Source organism: Polypterus senegalus, chromosome 2 (genome assembly GCF_016835505.1).
Source record: "Polypterus senegalus isolate Bchr_013 chromosome 2, ASM1683550v1, whole genome shotgun sequence".
Classification (NCBI taxonomy): Eukaryota; Metazoa; Chordata; class Cladistia; order Polypteriformes; family Polypteridae; genus Polypterus; species Polypterus senegalus.
In genome coordinates, this window is record NC_053155.1 from 122,568,960 (window position 1) to 122,590,882 (window position 21,923).

Below are 21,923 nucleotides of genomic sequence, written 5' to 3' on the forward strand. Positions count from 1 at the left end.
TTTGAAAGCTGAACATTACATTTCCAAAAAAAAAAAAAAAATCACAAAACTGAAACAAACAATTTTAGTACTGCTTTTTTTCTTTCTTGTACGATGATGCCCAGAGTTGTATAGGGTGGTGCAGATCTAACTATGCAATTTTCATTACGTTTCAATTAAGTTTATTACATAGAAAATCATCCAAAAAATCCCGGACCATCGAGAAGTGTGAGAACTGACGACATGAAGAATCGTCTTTGCGCCGAACTGGAATCGTCCCCGCATAAATCTAAGTTATCCAGACGATCTGGATTTGCATAATTAGATCTGGACCACCCTGTACATGGTCTTAATTGCACAATATGGACCTTAAATATAGCATTAATTTATTTTTAGTTATTAGTTTTGAAAACATTACCTAATATTTTATTTGATTTTGTGTATATTACCTAGAGGAAGCACTGGTCATCTTATGTTTATAATTAATGTTCTTTTCCCTGTATGCTGGAAGAGCATTTTCAAAATATTTGCCAAGTTTTAAAAATCTTCCCTATCTTGCTGAATTGCTTACTTGGCCATCACTCAGCTTGCTACTTTTCCAATTTTGCTATCATTTACAAATTTCACACTGCTTGCTCACTATATTTGAATTTGTGCCATTGATATAATCTAAATAACACTCCAAGTACAGATCTCCTTCATGACCAGACCCCATACACTTTATATCTTCACTCATATTTTGCCATTGCTGCCACTGAAGTCAATGACATCAAACCACAGGACTAATTTCTGTTTTTGAATGATATATAATAATAATAATAATAATAATTTCACTCTGGGATAATAAAGTCTACCTAACCTAACACTATGCTATATGCTTTACTTTTGTCTACTGAGCTTTTCACACTGTATGTCTAGGACCAGCTTTTAATAATTGCCCACTAAAGACATAAAAAAACAGGAAAAAAGTAAAAAACAGGAAAAATCGTCTGAGTGAAAATTAAAATAAATAGGTTAAATTTTTGGTCATTGTCTTTGTGGAGTTTGAATGTTCTGCCTGTATTGATGTAAACTTTTCAGCAAGTGTTCTTCAGCCTGCCAAAGAAATATGAGTCAAGTTAGTTAGTGGATACTGGTGTTTCCTCATGCGGTATGGCTTCTGTTTGAATTTGACTACAACATTTTCCATCCATCCATCCATTTTCTAACCCGCTGAATCCGAATACAGGGCCACGGGGGTCTGCTGGAGCCAATCCCAGCCAACACAGGGCACAAGGCAGGAACCAATCCTGGGCAGGGTGCCAACCCACCACAGGACACACACCCACACACCAAGCACACACTAGGGCCAATTTAGAATCGCCAATCCACCTAACCTGCATGTCTTTGGATTGTGGGAGGAAACCGACATTTTATCTATAATTAAATTACCTTCAGCTAACACTAGCTCACTAACCTTTTCTTCCAAAAAACTCTTCCTTTATTATATAATATTATATTCATGTTTTATATTACTCCTCTGGGTATTTTCTGGGAAAATCTTGGAGATCCTCACTCATATTAACCTGAACTTATAAAGTCAGCTGATAAGCAGAGGATATAAACAATAATAAAAGAACTAATTTGCATTAGAAATACAGAACACAGAAACTGTAAGAATAGCCTTTAAGAAAAAGGAATACAGTATACAGGACAAAATATTTCTTATCAGAACCAAAAACTACATATACTTGTATTTCTTTGACATGAAATGTTTTAAAGATGTCTACTGTGTGAATAGTTATTACTATTTAAGAGATGGTAACAGTTACCAATGGACGAAGTTGCCACACTGCGAGTATAGGCAAGTCGTCTTTCCAGCCAAACAGCAGGATCTAGAAATCTTTCCATGCAGAAGTAGCGAAATACGGGTTTAAAGTTTTGACAGACCTCCAAGTAGGTGTTCAGCTTGTCTTCAAAAGTTTTTTTTACAACCTCCTTTAAATATATTAGAAAAGCATTAATACACAAGATATCTGAGTAAAACTTTAAAATATATCAGTAAAAAGCATCATTAGTGCTTGGCTACATAATAAACATCTTCGCTAATAAATTAACATGTACATTTATTTGTTTAGTAGATGCTTTTACCCAGGGTAACCTACAAAAGAGGTCTACATAATCAAGGAAACATCAGTTTGGGGACTGTTTGGGTGTAAGTGTGATAGGACAATGATGAAAATTGACTTCCACAAATGAAAAGCTCAGACATACTGAATAAGCAAGTTACAGTTACCAGATTTACAAAAAGCTATTAGTTAGATAGAAATTCAACAAACAAGAGAGTCTTCATATTCTTGAACACAATGAGGGAGTCAGAGTTTCACATGTAGGTGAGCAGCTTATTCCACCAGCCAGGAGCTACACATGGAAAGAGTGTGGACTGAGATTTGATACCACACAAAGGTGGCACCAACCATCACATTGGAGTGGTCGAGAGGGAGCATAGGAGCATACACTAAATACAGTGCATGCACAAATACAAAATATGTGAAAGATAATTAAAAATCAGCTCAATACGGGGTTCTTGTTATGTTTTGGGAAATGTATTTAAATAATTACATTTTTCCAAAACATAGCAGGAAAAATTACAATGTCATATATTCATTATATAGTTCAGCTCAAAAACATACTGACACACAAACAAAATGAAAACATGTCTCTTTGTCTGTCCATCACTGGAAAATTCCAGTGCTAACTATAGATTAATACTCATATTGTATAGTTATGAAAAGTAACCTTCTGAGATCATGTATTGTATAAATTTCAGAGTTCCTAAGTTCATAGAGCAGATTTAATAAAAATAACATGCAGTTCTCAGATACTGAGGGACAATCACTTGTGGTTTAACCTTACATTCATTTTTCTCCTACAGACCATGCTACTCCAGTCATCAGGTCTGTATCTCTTGTGAGCACCTTTGCTTGGATCAATAAGGTATTCCCCAATTGGCACAGTGCCAGTACACCATTCTAAAACGCCACTCCTCTGAGAGAAGGGAACAACCTGTACAAACAAAACAGTACTGTTAATAATCCATATGGGTAATCTCAGAAGTTTACTGACTTGCAGTGCTTACTATGTGTGTGTGTCTGTGTGTGTGCATTATATTATATTATTTTATATTATATTATATTATATATATATATTATATATATTGTCACACACGCGCGCATGGGAGGCAGCTAAAGGGCTCGAGTGAAGGCAGTTCTGAGCCATGCCGGGATGTGGCAGAGCGCACTAACTCTCTTTCTCACTTCCCTGTAGACCTAACCCGGAGGTTCCACCTGTCTCTCTGGACGTCACTTCTGGGACCGAGCCAATGGAGACAGACCTTGCCAGCTCCGGCCCCCCTGATGTCACATCCGGGACTGAACCAATAAACGATGAACACGTGCCCGACCCTTATGACCTCACTTCCTGTCTCCCCCTTTAAAAGCCTTCCCTTTTCCCTTCTGTGGCAGTCTTGTTTTGGACTCTGTTGTAAGCACTTCAGTGCTGATATTTAAAAGAAAAACGAAGTTGCAGCCGGGATACCGAATTACATGGGTGGCTGCCCCAAACCTTTTTCTGTCTTTGTCTCGTTTTGTGACAATATATATATATATATCTGCGGTGGGTTGGCACCCTGCCCAGGATTGGTTCCTGCCTTGTGCCCTGTGTTGGCTGGGATTGGCTCCAGCAGACCCCCGTGACCCTATTCGGATTCAGCGGGTTAGAAAATGGATGGATGGATATATATATATATATATAAAATAACATTAGGAACTGCTTTCAGTTTATGTCAAGTCACAGAAGGTAGCTTTATAAATAAATCATTTGAACTTAATTATTCATAAACTGTTTAAAAATTAAATGTGGTCCTTAAACTATGAAATCATATTTCAATGGATTTACAATGAAGTCTGATGCAGCAAACTATTGTGGCAGGTGATTTTTCATCTTAATTAAATTATAATTTAATGTGAAATAAGCATTGTTCCAAATAATGATAATAGAACAGCTACAGATACTTAAATATTACATATTTAATATATTAAAAAATCCACTTTCACTAAACTCTTGTATAAAAATTAACAACTCAAACATAAGACTTCATGTCATGTGATGGAAATTATGCATCAGCAAAATGGAAGCTGCCTACTATGTTATAATACTAATACTGCTGATATTGTTTTTTAAGTAATGTAAATAATAATAAATAATAATAAGATTTGTACTGTTCAAGTACTGAGAGTGAAACAATATATTTCAGCCCCGAGTCAGGGAATATTGCTTTAAGGAAAATTGTATTATATAAAATGGACTGTTTCTAGTTTGATATGGCAAATGTTGAATTCAGCAGCTATTAATACAACTTAAGTGATAAATTGACACAGTATAACATAGCATAATGGTGCAATGGTCAGTGCTTATGCAGCTTAGCTCCATAATTCTAAGTTCAGATCTGGGCATGGCCTCTGGCTGTGTTTGCACGTTTTCCTTTTATCTTCAAAGGTTTTTTTCTCCCACATGTCAAAGATGTGTGCTTTTGTGTAAATAAAACTGCCTTTTTATGAATGTGTGTGTGGATGTATGAGTGTGTTCTGTGAGGCAATGGCATCCTATCCAGGTTTGATTCTTGCCTCATGGTTAGAGTTACTGGGACAAACACTGATTACTGTTGATGGATGGAGCTGAAGGTCTGAAAACCATCTAACCATTAAATTATCTGGAGGGTCAAATCTGGTTTTGTTGGGCCAAATGCATATCCTGTGAGCACTGAGAGACTGATTAGCCTGAATGTATGCCTTGTACTCATATAAGGAAATGACAAACGTTTGGAGAAGAGTTAAATATAATATACTGTTTAGTGCTTATCTGTTCACCTCAGATTTACAGCAGACCTGTCAGTCAAAGACACATTCTACTGCATTGCCGAAAAAGTCTGTGACCTTAATAGGAAAGTCCACATGATAGAACTGCACTTAAAAATTTTCTTGCAAAAGTAATTAATGTAATGGAGACACTGACAAACAAATAAAGGCCAGGACATGAATCAAAGCAAGATGATACAATGACAAAAAAAAAAAAAAGTAAGTCAAAATGGCACAGAAAAGAAAAGAAAAAAAAAACACAAGAAAACACTAGAATGTACAAAAATAAAAGGCACAAGGCATATTGCCTCTTAAGATAGGTTTCAGGGCAAATCAAAGCCTAAATATAACTCTTAATGATAGATGAGTGCACAATTAACTACTGTTGCCAAGTGACAGAAGATGTGGTTTAATGAGAAAAGCAAATTGTATATGAATGGGAGTGAGATGCTGACAATATGCTGCCTTTATGGTATAACCTCCAGCCACAACCAGTCCAGCTTTAAAACAAATGCAGCTGACTGAAAACACAAAGAAAAGGAGAACAAATGCAATTTCAAAAATAAATTAAATGGGACACACCATCCACAAAACAAACATCACATAAAACATACTCAAAATACTACCAGGTAAATTATGTGTATTTGTGTGCTTTACTACAGGCTTTAAACTTAAAAAGTACTTCTTTTAAGAGGTAAATGTCAGTGTTAAAAAGGCATTTAATTGCAACTATTATCCCACAATGTCTGGGCACTAGGAAAGATTGTTCTTTTATACCATTATTATCATAAAGTGTACATTTGTTTGTTTGTTTACAGATTAAAGCACACAGCAAAATGAGAATGTACAGGCACTAGAGAAGAGGCTGCAGTGCCAAAATCATCCATAACAGGGTTTTGCAGGTTCAAATCTCAGTCACAACCTGTTTTATTGACCAGGTCAATTAAACAAAAAGGAAGGTTCGCAAAGATCCCTCCAGTCTTCAATGCTTCCTTAATTGCGGTCTTGTCTCAAAGAGATCCTCACTACTTTACTTGACAGAAAAAAAAATATGTTACTGATGCTTATGAACTATATTTATATTCCATATAGGCTACTTGTGGATGTGGAGCTAATGAAATGATCAAGAATGTGATTCTGGATATGTCTCAGAAATACATCGATTTTAGTGAATAACTGAGAAAAAAACAGCTATCATCAGACAAACATGAAACTTGTGCAGTGTTGGTGACGCATACCTCCTGAGCGTGTGGTGCTTTTCTATCTGGAGTTTGATGCCCCGCTATGTTCCCCTTTTTAATCCATGAACACTCATTCTTGTTCATCTTTACCTATCATTACTTAGTAACAGGGCTTTATGCTGCTCAGCTATGAAGCTTGTTTACTTTTTAAATAGGCTTTTAAATCATCCCTGACACTTATTCATAGTTAATTTTCATGAGTTTTCCAAGTTCTTACTTCTCCTCATGATTTTAGATATGCTTGCCTTTGTCAACCAAAATATTATTTTGGCAAAATGTATGCATTATAATTATATTGTGCACATGTCTGTGAATGAACCCACATGGGTTTACTCCAGATTTCACCTTCATCATAGAGGCTTAAATTTTAGATTAAATGATGGTAGTAAATTTATCTAAACTGAATTTTTGCAGCTGTGTGCATTAATGTGATCAGAAATGGACTGATATTTCCAATTACTATTGCTTCCTTTATTGTGCCTAGTGCTATCAGAGTATGTTCATACGTTTCATCCCTGCAACTGAAATCACAAAACTGCCCCTTTACTGTACACACTTAATTTAACAATAGTCATGAGGCATCAGAGTCCATTCCAGCACAAAGCAATAATAAACCCTGCACTAAGCACTTGCCCATTCTAAGGCATGTTATTACCAACAAACCAAAACAGTTATGCCTGAATATTATTCATACTTTTAAAAGCATTACCTTATATCGACGAATGGTTAGTTTTCTCTTTCGTGTTTCTGTGTTTCGCAGCAACAACATGTTACACATCTGGAAAACCTGCTGCATTACAGCATCTTGCCTAAGGTCATCCTGGCCCTGTAATTTAATGAGAATGAGAAAATCATGCATAACATTTTTAGAAAGGACAATATTATCTACAATAGTAACAATGACATGTAGAACTAGTCAGCAACAAGTAAACATAAATAAGCAACATCTAACATAATACCTGAAGAAATGATTAATTTATTAAGGACCAGAAATCGATATGTTATAATGAAAAGACAGTTCGAGCACTGAAGTCAACTAACACTGGTAGGCAAATAGTAAGCAAAAGCCTGCTATATCATACTGGAAATATTTTGCATTGCATGATGCACAACCTCTACAGATACTTTCTTCATACAACATGCAGAAGTTCTCACTTTGACAAGTTGTTTTCGCTGTTTTCCATCAGAACCAACACAGTCAATGATTTTAGGCAGATTTATACCTCCCACTAAACGAAATTCAGGTCTGAATGACCTAATGGTTATTATATTTTCATATTTGCCAGAAGGATCCACCTTAAAAAAAAATAAGAAAAGAAAAAGGGATGTGGTACAACAGACTTTCAGGTTAATATTTTTAATACACTTAGTATCTGCATAACATTTAAAAATGACTTTTAAATCAGATGTTCATAATATTTTCATAAAAGTTACATTTTTAGAAAACTGAAGCAAAATACCTTTATAAAATACAAACATGTAAATGAATTTCAATGTATAAGGATTTATATTACCAATAAGATAAACCACGAATATAAACATTGTTGTTAATTTTATTAAAAACCTAATCAACACCTGCAAATCCTATCTGCACATATAGAATGTACATATGAAATATAAAGTCAGGAAAACTTTTGATATGAGAAAAGAACAGAACAATATATTACAGCTCCTAAAAAGGAAAGAATAAAAATTAATGGCAAATAGTGAGAAAAGTAGAATATGTTGCAGCTTTAGAAAGAGTGCCAATACTGTTGTTTCAGGGAGGATAAACAGCCAATGGCAGGGTGTCATCATGAGCAAATTCCGAAGCACAGACAAATGGTACAGAAACCTAGATTCACTCAGGGGACTTCTCTTTAGCTCAGCTGGATAAACTGCTGCTTACTGACTGAAATGTTTTGCATTTTTAGCAGGCCTCTTTTTACGAATGTACGAAATGGAGAAGGACAGAGATGTTAACGGCTTCTTATTACTGACAACAACAATCAATGTCTTTTCTTGGTAGCCAAAGCCAGTAGCTCCTTTTCTCCACTTCCTCTCCCAGTGCCTTTATGGCTTTCCTCAAGCTTGAGCCTTCCACTCCCACACCGTGTAACAATTGGACTGTCGCTTTGCCAACAAAGCCCCAGCAACCGACCTCCATGGGGTAAACTCTGACTTTCAAGCCAGCCTATTGGCACTCTGCTGCCAGCTCAATATACCTCAATGGCTTCCTTTCATGGGTTGATAATCATAGAGGTTAATTCGATGAGCAGGACCCTCTTTTCCACCGCAGACCATATGACAATGTCTGGCCGGAGAGTAGTTATTACAACCTCTCTTGGGAAGATCAGCTGTTTCCTGAAGTCTGCCAACATCTGCCACTCTTTGCCAGGTGTAAGCATGCTAAGCCTCTTCTGCGCAGGAGGTTGATACGTACTGCTGGACTTTACAAATCCTGCTAGGGAATTATTATGTTGATGATACACAGCTGTACCTCAAAGTTCTGACATCACTTCATCGGTAAAAAAGCTGTTGAAATGCTTTGAGGATATTAAATATTGGATGGCACAAAATTTCTTGCAATGAAACGAAAATAAAGCAAAAGTCAATATTTTTTGTCCTATCACGTCTGCAGTTCAAATCGGCATGCACTTTGGACTTTTGGCAGCAATGATTCATTATGATGTCAGAAACCTAGGTATCATCTTTGAATCATCACTAAGTTTTGAAAAACAAATCTCCATGGTAGTAAAGTCCAGTTTTTACCAACTGAGGCAAATTTCTAAACTAAAATCCTTTCTATCACAGTAGGACTTGGAAATAGTAATTTATGCCTTTATTAAATCTCGACTAGATTATTGTAATTCCTTATATGTGGGTATGCCAAAATCTGCTCTGTCGCGCCTTCAGCTGGTTGTGAACGCGGCAGCTAGATTTTTGATTGGGTCGAGAAAAAGGCATCATATCTCCCCCATTTTAGCATCTCTCCACTGGCTATTGGTATGGTGTCGCATTGATTTTAAAATCTTGTTGTTTGTTTTTAAAGCCTTGCATGGTCTTGCTCCAAAATATATCTGTGACCTCCTTCACCCCTATGTGGCACCAAGAGCACTGATGTCATGTGGACGACTGCTCCTTGTAGTTCCAAGATCTTGCCTGAAGTCTAGGTGGAGACAGAGCTTTTTCCACCTTACAACCTGACAATATGTGCCTAAGGCTCGCCTTGACGCTCCCACAAAGGGAACAGCCTACCTACTCACCATACCACTGTGTGAGGTTCCGAGGGCAAGGGAGGGTGTCGTAGGTTGCCCTCAACAGGAAGCTAAGTCTAGATTGTGGCTTCCTCCAGATGTCTGCCCAGGTGATATGCTGGTTAAAGGTAGCGCACCATCTCGTCCAAGCTCCTTGGCTGCCCTGGGATAATGCTTTCCCTTGGAAGCGCTCCTGCTCCAGCCTGGTGACTTCTTCCACTACCATGATCTTCAGTTGTTTCTTGGCGGCTTTGGACCAGAATTGCTGCACTGCTCCCCAGCCCAGGCCAGTGTGATTGGTCTGGACTGCCCCCATCACCTCACAATGTTGCAAACTGGAGATGGCCCGATACACCTCAGCCAATGTAGAAACTCATTCCAATATGACAAGTCATCACTGGACATTTTAATAAATGTGAATAGACAAAACATGCTGCTATGGAATAGCAATGCAAGGCCACATTAAAACTAATCAAATGGAGGATAATGATATTTTGCCAAAAAAAAAAAAAATGGTACCACTATAAAAAGAAGACCAAAAACAACTTTAAAAAGTCTGAATTAGTGTAAACTGCCATATTTTGAGGTGTTCATAAACATTGTAATGATTTACTTCATGAGGCAGAATATTTGAAATATTAAAATGTGTACTTCAATTTAAACATTTAAAATATAAATATTCTCAGTTGTAATAGAAAATTTGCCGTTTTTCACCCCCTAACTGAGGCACATAGAGGGCTAGATCATTAATAAAGGATCAAAATCAAAAATAACATCAAATTCATAATCACTAACCTTAAAATAGACTAAGACGACATCCCATATGCTTATGTGTGAAACCTGTCTTTTAATCCTTTTGGAAGTGGCTCTTAGAGGGCTAGAACCACCAGTAAAAAATTAAATATCAAACATATTATCAAATTCATGATCTGCAACCTCAAAATAGCGTAAAACAACACTGCACATATTTACACAATATTACTGATTCTAGTATTATTATTATCCCCATGTTTTCAAAATTTTGTGAAAAGAAGTAACTTTGACTCCTCATGTCTCATTAAGGGGTGATCCCCTTTGCTTGGTTGATGTGGCATGCATAACTTCAAGACCTTCTGATCATGTCTGCTGAAGACACCTATTCGTTTACTCCTTAAAACATGGGTGTACTTGCCTCTACAAAATATGGTCCAAAGATGGCCAAAGAATAAGAGTTTTTTTGGTTCTAGAGGGCCAAAAATAGTGGGGAACTCCAAAAATTGTATATCTTGTATAACTCTACCGGTGAGTCAGGAGGTGCAGGACAATAAATAACTGAAGTTATTTCAAGACATTCATAAGTAATTCTTATGAACACAAAAAGTCGTGCTTTTCTGCTTTTTCTGAGACCTTGACTCATCTTTTTCACATGGAGTGTCAGGCAAAACACAATCTCCAGATTAACACATAATAAAATATGTTGAAAAGTGAGGAAATACAGTAAAACCATTGATTGAAATAAACCATATCAAATAAAAATACTTTACACTAATAGTGTAAGAAAACTGTCAATTACCTTAAATAGTATAATGGAACATAAATGTGCTTCCATGTCTCAGACATTACCACAACAGAACAATGGAATATTATACTGTAAATATCATACCATATCCTTATAATTTAATAATATTAACAACAACAATGGGAATACTTGTTGACTGAACAAACCTTTATCTCCATTGTGGGAATAATAACATCATCCAAGTTCTTTATTTTGTTAATTGGGTGATCAGAAGGAATTGGAATAGGTTCTGCAATAAATTGTAAACAAAAAAAAAGCATCAAAACGCAGTGCACAGGAAAACATACAAAAAAATAATCCAAAGTTGAAAGTTGATTTACACAGTTCTTATTTTGTCAAAAAGTCTCTAAGCAAAGCCAAGCCTAAAATAACAAATATTAATAACCTTATCTGGTACAAGTAATCTGTGCCTCAAGAGTAGTTATACTTGTTACAACAGATATCCTAACTTAAATGACATCTTGTGTTTTAATCAGCGCTGTGAAACATTTAACAGGTAATTTATCTTCCAAATAACAGAACCCAGAGAGTAACTGTTAAATTTAAGAATTTGTGAAATGCTCACTTTTTTCAGTTTTCCATCTTGATGCATCCATATTAGCCAATGAGATGTAAGCCTCACAGAGAATCTCAACGTTCTTAACCATTTTTGCTTTCTCTTTTCTAATAACATTCACGATCTCCTGAGCCACTTCTGACCTTTCCTAAAAAGGAATAAAATGATATTTAATAATGAAGCAATAGATCATCTTGAATCAATTAACTGTCTTTAGGATGTGGTTTTCATTTTGAGCATCAATAAATGAAAAAATAATTTAGTGTTAAATTTTATTATAAAAATATAATTTCACAGGTCCAAGTGTAATAATTTTAATATATACAATTAATCTTTGACTCAAATCAGACTGTGCCCAGCTCAGTTAGATGAAATCAGGTCATTTGGGGTTTTGGTGGGATTGAGGGACCTTATTCATGCATTCTTTTGTATTCTCTGATCACTTTCACTTGTAGTATATTTATGCTTCTAAAATAGCAAAGCCAATGTTGGTATTTATTTCACAATAGTAAACATGATTATAAATGTTCCATGAAAGAGACAGGAGAAGAATTAGGTCTTGCTGAATGGACATGTCACATCTTCTTGCTGGTAATTTGATGATTTCATTAGTTAAAAAAATGCCTTAAAAATACTGCCAATATGTTCATTCCCAACAATTTTAAACACTGAAAATATTTTCTCTGTGGTAAGAATAACACTTTAATGGTAAATGCTTTGAGAATATTCAGAATCACTTCTAGGAAATGTTGGAAATCAAACTCGGTAACCAAGAAGTTCATGTGAATAACTATTGTTTAAAATTAATAGGATTCTTGTGTTTTAAGATGTAAATAAGACAGTCATATTTTATTGTGATGATCTGATTTATTCATGTGTTATATGTTCTATACGTCACACATCACATTGTAAATGGCTGAGGCATGGCCGGGGCCACTAAGACACAAAAATCTGTTAAAATAACCCATGACAAAACAGTAATGTTTTCTATACTACAGAAGAATAAGTAAAATATAAGGATTATTTAAGATCTGTATTATATGCACTTATTTAGTCAGACACTGCTTGTTGTAAAATAGTTTCAACATTTGGTTATCAATTATGAAAATAATATAAGCCACCATAGCAATGGGAGGCAGAGTGTTTGCAAGAGTCACGAACATCACAAATTGTCAAAGAGAACACTGGTAGGACTGCATAACAACACCACAAAATGACAGACGTGTAAAACTCCTTTAGTGACCAGTGCTTGAGACTTGAAAAATATACTGTCTGCTTATTGTGGTTAATCACTTTATTTAAAAAGTATGAAATAAATAAAAAAAGACAAACATTTTCTTCCCAACTTGTACTTTCTGAATTATAAGCCTGCCCCATAACTAATCTGCTTTTACGATTTTACTCAGCATATGACAGTGGCAGGGATATTTTGTGAAGCTGCTTGTAGAAAAATCCATGACAACTAAACCAGCATGGAAAACTAACCTTCTTTGTGAAAGACTAATACTGTATTCTTAGGAAATAATTCAGGAATCAATGGAACATTTTATTCATACAATGTATGTGCGGAATACAGCATTGTTCCTTATTTGCTGGTTATTCCTATGTGTACACAGCCACTTAGCTGATCTAATTTACCTGAAAGTTTTTTTTCCTTCATTCATGATAATCTTATTTTCAAAGAAACTTTATTTTAAAATGAAAAATATGAAAGAAAGGTACAAAGACAATGCAATTTTCATATTTTTATCTCATGTATTATGATCATGTTCAACTCAAACTGATTGTTTGATGAGCTAAGTAACATACAGGTCAATTTACCTTATCAAGAAGTGAAGTCTGTTTTGGAGCATGCTTTGAGAGACCACTCTTTTTCAATCCCTCAGACCGTCTAAAAGTATCATCTTTGTTTGCATTAACCAAGGCCAGGATAATAAATAAGGTATGGTGTGGGTGGTCTATTGAGGTCCGGCAAATTACCTAATTAGAAAGAGAGAAATACAAATCAGGTATGTTATAACACAGGTTTTACACTGTTGGCCACTGTTCAAAACTTCCATTAACAAAACAGTGATTCATCTTGTTTGGATAAATAATTTAATATTTATTGATGCTCCGATCAATTTCTTGCCAATTTAAATCAGCAAATGTTCAGTCCATATGAATTCATCTACTTCTGTATGTTTAGCAGTAATGAAGTAGTAGTGTTCCTTTACTTAAAGTGAATGAATGTGCCATTTTGTTTCTAGATTTCTTCCTGTAAGCAGAGAACTTCTAGAAGAGAGAGAGAGAAGACCACACAAAACTGTCTTTGACATTAAAGTAATAAACTGAGAAAAAGACATCTGAGGAGTTGTCCTGTGTATGGAGAAGAGTTCACACCTTTTCATTTTGTGTTTTAACTAAAACATCTTTTTTGTCTTAGCGTGGACAGTGAGCAAGCTTGTATTTGTAACTGAAGCTCACATTTTAAATTAGAAAGAAAAAAAGAATTGGCCCTTGCTGCTTAGTAGACAATAGGCTTGGTAGTTCAAAAGCCAAATTAGCCTATTTTAGTTGTAAATTTGGTTTGTACCATATGTTAGCCTTGTATATTCTTGATAATCACCTTATAAGATCTTAATAGAACTGTGACTTGAAAAAATGGCAATTATAAAATTACAGTAATAATTTATTTTGTTTTATACCATACTAGTCGTCTGCCCGCATAGGTAGTAAAGCAGGACAAACGTTAAAAATCAATAAGCAAAAAGGTATCGCTAGCTAAGCGGAGGCAAGGTATGCTCCAAAATACAGAGGGAGACCGACACCCCACTCCTGATGTCATGCTTTCCCATCCCCTCAGCCCGCTGCTTCGGTCTCGGATTAGCGCAAATATATCGCTCCTGCAAGCTGACTATGATTCCTTGTGCGATGAGAGAAGACACAAAATAAACTGGAATGTTCAAGCAAATTCTACAAAAAAAAACCCAATCTAAATCCGTTAAGTAGTTCTTTCATGAAAAGCGGACAAACGGACATACAGACAGACAGATGTTGAATTTTATATTTTATATATATATATATATATATATATATATATATATATATATATATATATATATATATATTATATATTTGATACTATCCATATGTATGGTGTTCGCAGAAATACCTCAAGCAGCCACAAGAGCTGGAAGGATGCGTAGGAAACTAAGTCACATGACTGACGCGGAACGTAGACTTGCTAATGCGACCACACGTACACAACGAGCACAACAAACAGATGAGCAGCGTACAGCTACAAATACTACTAACGCTGAAAAAAATCATGCAAATCGGACACAGAGGACAGATGAAAAACATGAGCTACAGAATGCTACTAACGCTGACAGACATATATATATATATATATATATATATATATATATATATATATAGAGAGAGAGAGAGAGAGAGAGAGAGTTGTATTAAGGATACAATGTTTGTGTACATGTTTTATTATTAAAAAATATTTTTAGTATTTTTACAACTATTAAACAGTTAAAATCATATTTTTTAATAAAAAAGGTAAAATGTGTGGTTTGTAGTTAAGTCCTTAAAATACCAAGGATACTAACCTTAAGGTAGAATATAAAGCTACGACATGCCTGGTTTTGTAGGAGCTTAGCAGAAAAAATTGTTATGGAATGGTCCATATACAGTACTTCAGTGTAAATTACACTTTAGTGATACTGCAGAAAACCACACAATGGAAAATTTTGCAATTCAATACAAAAAAACTGTACTATACAATATAATACAATCAAGTATTTGACTTATGTAATATTTATTATGTACACAAACAATTGAAGAATGAAATGAACTGGAAATTGAACCATGACTTAGTTTTCATCAACAAGACTTGATAATAACTAAACATATTGAGTCAAATGGAGTAAACAAACTGTATAGGTAAAAAGATTGGTAAGATGTGGCTTAATGCTTCTGTCCATATTGACCTTCACAGAGACTTCTAGGTGTGCATGTGTTCATTTCATTCTCTTCATCATCCAGCATGTGCTCTGGCATTGTAAACAAGCTGTCAGCTATCTTTGTTTATAAATTTCTTTATGAGTGTGTGTATATGCCTTTGTATATAAATGTCTAGTTAAATAAATGTGTATGTGAAAAACTACTCGTGCAAAAATTTTGCAAATCAATAGGCCTGGTCCTATGACTAAACAGAGCAGACTGCAAAAATCCTAGTTAAATTAAACAATTTCTACAGCAGTTATCGTTGAACATAAGAAACTGTTTTTGAAAGATACGAAGATCATTAGTTGTCAGTTATAATCATCAAAATTAAAAGAAATAAACATTTGAAATACATCAGTCTGTCTGTAATGAATGAATCTACTGTAATATACAAGTTTCACTTTTTGAATGGAATTACTGAAATAAATCAACTTTTTCATGATATTCTAATTTTATCACCGGCACCTGTATGCTAGAACATACAGGCATAATTTTCCAACAAAAATTGTAGGTTTAAGGCATGAAAATTAGTTTTGATTCTCCACAGACACACACACACGTTTTTAACATTGTAGAATCAGAATTTTAACTTATTTTGATTACATATTTTTGACTTCATCATCAGTCATGTATTTACATGAAAGTAAAATCGGAATTGGTCAGTTTTAGTAAAATGAAATTAGTGATTGTTATTGGCTGTAAAAAAATAACTTGATTGGACATCCCTAGTATTTTTTACAAATGTATATTTTATTGCATATTTTTATGGTAATGGTAAGATACAATCATTTTAAACTCTCTGAAATAAACAAACCAGAATCAATTAAAATAGATCACAGAGCAAAGGCATAATGATAAGTAGCTAAACAGCACAATTTTTCTGGAACACATTTTAAAAAATAAACTATTGAAAGAAAAAGTTATTTTTAAGTGTTATTTTTCTTCACATGACTGAAAAATATGACTTAGCTTTCATCATCTTTAGTTTGCTTTTAGAATCCTATGGCTGTTCTAAAATAGGTCCTTGGGTAAAGGTGTTTCTATTTTGACAAAGAATGGCATAATAAAATATGACATATTTCTCTAGAAATGTTTAAGACTAAATTATATGGCTTAAAATACTTTAATGAAAAAGAACTTGGAGACATTACTTAAATTTTGACATTACTGAACCATCATATGTAAACGATTGTCTTTCATATAATGTCCCACCTCATTTAGAACATCATGAAATCCATCTCCCTCTGTTGCTGCTCCTGGCATTTTGCTCCCCATTCGAGCTGCAAGCTGGTACATCAGTGGTAGAAATTTATAGGATGGAATTTTCCTGATGCCATTCTGTTTAAATATAAAATAGCAATTTAGGAATTAAAATGAGAAACTGGAATATATATTTTAAAAAATGAGTACAACAAGATACTAAATATATCAGGCACTTAAGAGTAAACATTTTAAAAGGTTTCCCACATTTCTTGAAAATTGAAAAATGCATTATATTTTCATAGTAAAATGTAACATAAATTTTTTTCTGCAAGGCTGTTGAGATTGGAATCTTACCTTTAGAAAACTGACATGTTTCATAGTACACTATGTAAAGTGCAAATTAAAGATTTTTTTTTTTTGGTCAAAACAATTCAATTTATTAACCTACTTTGTCAGGATTTACTTGCACTTACCTTCACCATGCTGTTGACTTCTGAGACAGCTGAATTCTCGAGCCACAGCGAACAGAGTCTGAACACCCAAACGTCATGCTCTTCTCCAAATTCCAAACAGTTAATGTAGTTTTCCACAGCTTTACACAGGAAACGTATCCTATCTTCTTTCTGATTACACAGGGCTTTTTCATCAAGTTCAAGTTCTCTTTCAATTTTAATAGTATATCTGTGAAAATACACAGAGAAAAATAAAATATCAAAAAACCAGGTAACCAAAATAAGATTAAATCCTAGACAGGTGAAGCCACTATTTACTGTACTTAAAACTGTTACATTTTCCAGCAAGAATTCAATGTTGTTTATGCTGCCTGCTTATTTTTTTTAACTCAAAGACTCAGTGGTATTCAGATTAATTAAACAATATATTAAATTAAAAGTAGAAAAATAAAATATGAAAAAAAAAACTTGATCTCACTTGGAAGTTTCAACTCTGTGTACTTTCATTAAGCCAACCTCCTGCTTTGCCTTCTCTAGAAGAGCCCGTTTATTTTCAAACTCTGAAGACTTCATGTAGTTCTCAATGCTCTGATACTGAGCATCGGAAAAACGTGCCAGAGACAGGGAAGCTTTCATTTTACTGCTTTGAAGCTGAGCATCGTTGCTATCAGAACTTCCTCCTATAACTTCTACAGCCTACAATAGATACAAGCAATACATGGTAATAAAGAAAACTGCAAATTAATTTAAGGGTTTCAACCTTTCATGTATTTTTACTTACTTAACTGGCTATTTCATTTAGTTGTACATTTGCTTCTGTATGATATTTAGATTTTTGACATCAAACATGTGAAAATGAGCATGACAATGGCAGTACCCAATATAATGCGATCAAAGTTTTATAGCTACATCTGAAAATTGGGCTACCAGACTGCTCATACACAACAAGACAGCCAACTATTTTTCTTGTGATCACCATTTTCAGCAGTTTATATTGTGATAAGGGTGTAATGTTTCTCATTTTCCTGTTCATTTTTTTTTCTTGGTGTTTAGGGCTACAATGAGAGCCTGCTCTACTTCACAATGTCTTACTGTGGACTGCAGCTCAAATGCACACAACCAAAACGATATAGATATGAACAAATTTTAACTTAACAATCGTTACTCAGAAGCATTTTCATCCATATAACTATACATTTTGTTTGCTATGACTATGATAAGCAAGATAAAAAAATAAAATAAAATACCTTTTCTAAATACTTTTCAAGGATTACACTTGGACTTTCCAAACACGTCTCAGCTAGCCAACTACCACATAATCTTAAGCATTCAGCATATATTGGAGACAGGCTTGTATCAACATCAACCTGTAAAAACAGACTTTGAATAAATAGTAAAGTAATGGCAAAATTTTTAATTTCCAATAACACTAATCAAACTAATCTAACCTCATCAGCCAAATTATGAATCATCTTCCTCAAGATGCCCAAAGCAAGACCTTCCTCTTTTCTTGCCCAAAACATCTGTGCTTCTTCCAGCTTCCACATGGGGGATCCCAAACCAGCAGTGGTGTGCTGCTTGATCTGAAAAATTGCTCTTTCTGCGAGCTGAGGAATAAAAAGAATAAGCATAAAAAGCATTTATAATATACAATTACATTTTTCATTGTCGTGCACTGCATATACATGAATATAGTACACTGGTGAAACATAATTGTGTTCATATTAAAGGGAATTACAAAAATCATACAATTTTCCATTTTATGATATTCAGTATCTTTGGATACCACTGCAAGCAGTATTGACTCTCTTGGTTCTACAAATACTGTAATGAAACTGGTACCATTAAAGTTTTGGGAACTTTGGTACCAATTTAATACTGTATTGGTTCTTGCGATATCACTAATCCTGGACATTGTTAATTGGTAATGACATTCTTCTCTTATTATATTCATATTCCAGAGGGTTTTTATTCTTCTTTGGAATGAATATAATTGATGGCTGATATAAAGTATGGGGCAGAACAGTGTCTCAATGGGTCATTCAAATATAGTTAACATTAACATGACTAATTTAAAAAGCAAATTTTATAAAATTCTGCTGGACCACCTGTGACAATGCAGGTCAGCTCAATACCCCCTCTTCCATTTTGGGGGCATCTTGAACCTGACACCTTCAATAACGTAACCAGAGCTTGGCAAATGAGGACAAACACGCATTAAGCATAAGGATGGTGTGAAGGTGCTCTGTGCTTTTTTTTAAAATCAATTCAAAAAATCAAGGTGTCCAAAAAGTGCGGTGCTCCAAAAAGTTCAGTAATTAAATAATCCATAAAAACAGTGGAAATCCATGCGATAAATGAGACCTAAAAAGAAGACTTGAATCAACGCCACAGCCAGCGCGTCATTGTTTCTTCCCAACCTGGAGGAGTCCACAACTTCTTCTTCATCACCCCGTTCCCCCCACCCCAGCTTACCCATAGCTCACACAGCTGGCAGAGACACTAGCAGCCACGGTCCTCTCCCTCTTGACCCTCATCTTAGCTTCCCCAAGCAGGATCAGCCAGACTGCTTGGGATCAGTTGTCCTCCTGTCTTCCTTCATGCTTTTGCAGTCATCCCTCAGATACCTGAGGTGGATGCCACCTCAATTGCACCTGATACTCAAGGAACACTCAGCAGGCATGATCCACCCACTAGAGCACCAAACCTTTGCTCTTATGTGGGGCAAATGACCATGCTGCCTTTCTCCACACTATCTGTCTGGCTAAAAGTGTCTCTCCACCTGCTGCTGTTCTCATGGCTCTTCTTCCCTTCATTCTGTCTTTTTTCTGTTCTCTCTCCTCCTTACACTTGCACTTCCCTTTTGTAAATGGGGTGTGCTGCGCAGCTGCAGTAATGAGCAGCTCCGGGCGCCAATTAGGGTCACAGATGATCCTGCACCTGTGCACCTAGTGCAGGGCTGTCCACTCCTGCACTGCGCATGGGAACCGCTCTCGCCCCGCTACCATGCCTCCACCCGAAGACACGAGTCTGGTGATTATTTATTTATTTAAAAGACGCCAATCAGCCGTGGACCTCACTTTACCACACCACATGTACAGGGTGGTCCAGATCTAATTATGCAGATCCAGATTGTCTGGATGACTTTGATTTATGCGGGGACGATTCCATTTCAGCGCAAAGACGATCCTTCATGTCGTCAGTTCACACACTTCTCGATGGTCCAGGATTTTTCGGGTGATTTTCTATGTAATAAACTTAATAAGTTATAGCGTAATGAAAATTGCATAATTAGATCTGGACCACCCTATAGAGGTTGTAAAGTATTGTAAAATTTGCTGTAAAAAATTTGTACCGTCCCAAACTTTCACAAGCTTCAGTGGTTTGTCAGGTTCTTCTATAAACAGTATATCAAGTTGTGTAAGATCAAATTATATGAGAATATTGCTAATGTCGACTGCTACTTAACTCTACATTATTGTAGTATTGTATTGAAGTGTATAAAGGTTTCAGTGCTCTAACCCCCAAAGGTCTTGTGAAAAGAGAGAATTCCATTGGGGATTAATATAGTATACCAAAATTTAAAATATTCCTTAAATACATTAGTCATTAGTTTTTGTTCACTAAATTAGGCTCAGTGTGCTTTACTAATCGCTGTAATTCCATTTTGCATTTCAGCTCATAATGTGAATTTCCCCTTGGGATTAATAAAGTAAGTGTGTGTGTGTGTGTCTGTCTGTCTGTCTAATGCAAATGACTTCCCTGTTTCTCTTGAAGTAAGAAGACTGAATTCAGTTTGTAATGACAACCTTTTTATATAGTGTATTGTTAGATGAATCTGCACATTTTTTATCATACCTGAAGATCTAACTAATTTTGACCTTCTTCCAGTTTGCAATTTTATTTTATTAGACACATATGAAATTATTTGCCTCCCTAAATTTACTTCAGTTTTCCAAAAGTGTTCTCAAGGAAACATCTCATAGAAAACAAAATTGTGAGGAAATAAATTTAATGAAATCTATGTCCACTTAAATTGGAGGATTTAATCACCAACAATGAGTTGTATCAGTTGAGTGTCAAAGACAAACACCATGAATTATTCTCTGGATGGAAGAAGACACATTTAATCACACACAGAGATAAACAGCCACTGGAAGACGTGCCAGCTTGTGAGAAAGAGTACAGACTTTTTATATTTACTTTGGGTATGACTTACACAGCTTGGTGATAGACAAAAGTGTAAAGAGAAACCATGCAGTAACGCATGTCCTTGAAACGCTGGCACAAGGAAAGGAAGTAGACAAGAGAAAAGATCTTTTATAAGCTTCAAGGCCAGTACACAGAGTTCTTTCTGAATAATAAGCATCCCACAACAGCATAGTGATTTGAGTTCCAAAATTAGAGGATTGTTTTTCAGAAAATGGCACATTATGGCAGCAGGTTTAAATTATTAACATAATAGACTGGTGGCACCGTGGTAGTACTGATGCCTCGCAGTCAGGAAACCACTGTTTGCACCCTGGGTGCCCCCTGTGTGGAGTTAGTATGTCCCTTGTTCATGTAAGGTTTCTGTGGGTGTCCAGTTTCTTATCATTGACCAAGGACATACTATTTAGGTGAACTGGTGATAAAAAATTGGCTGCTGGCACGTGCATATGCACTCATTCTGCGATATACTGCCGCCCTGTCTGGGTGATGTTTTGTGCGTTAAAAATAGTCCTCTGCAGCTCATTCACACATACTCTTTATTCGGATCTAGTTCATTTTTGAATATATGGACTATTCAGGTTCTGAAGATGGCAGA

At 35.4% G+C, this 21,923-nt stretch overlaps 1 protein-coding gene and 1 long non-coding RNA gene across 6 annotated transcripts in view; one reads left to right on the forward strand and one right to left on the reverse strand.

Annotated features, from left to right (window-relative positions):
• Nucleotides 1–21,923, reverse strand: part of atm (ATM serine/threonine kinase) — a 184,802-nt gene that overhangs the window by 7,790 nt on the left and 155,089 nt on the right. Inside the window, exons 47-58 of the mRNA XM_039744508.1 lie at nt 18,565–18,723; nt 18,364–18,483; nt 17,595–17,812; nt 17,138–17,345; nt 16,674–16,799; nt 13,287–13,445; nt 11,475–11,613; nt 11,056–11,138; nt 7,271–7,411; nt 6,825–6,941; nt 2,875–3,024; nt 1,791–1,956 (exon numbers count right to left, since the gene is read on the reverse strand). Of these exons, the coding sequence (XP_039600442.1) occupies nt 1,791–1,956; nt 2,875–3,024; nt 6,825–6,941; nt 7,271–7,411; nt 11,056–11,138; nt 11,475–11,613; nt 13,287–13,445; nt 16,674–16,799; nt 17,138–17,345; nt 17,595–17,812; nt 18,364–18,483; nt 18,565–18,723 (1,786 nt within the window). The remainder of the gene's footprint in view (nt 1–1,790; nt 1,957–2,874; nt 3,025–6,824; nt 6,942–7,270; nt 7,412–11,055; nt 11,139–11,474; nt 11,614–13,286; nt 13,446–16,673; nt 16,800–17,137; nt 17,346–17,594; nt 17,813–18,363; nt 18,484–18,564; nt 18,724–21,923) is intronic.
• LOC120523301 overlaps nt 1–21,923 on the forward strand; it is a 93,168-nt gene that overhangs the window by 2,998 nt on the left and 68,247 nt on the right. The window contains exon 4 of one of the 5 annotated variants that reach the window (XR_005632584.1): nt 20,795–20,828. The exons of 2 other annotated variants lie outside the window; for them this stretch is intronic. This is a non-coding gene — a long non-coding RNA (uncharacterized LOC120523301). Of the gene's footprint in view, nt 1–3,285; nt 3,321–13,714; nt 14,460–20,794; nt 20,829–21,923 lie in introns of those variants that run through there. 2 more of the 5 variants (XR_005632583.1, XR_005632581.1) reach the window with 2 other exon arrangements.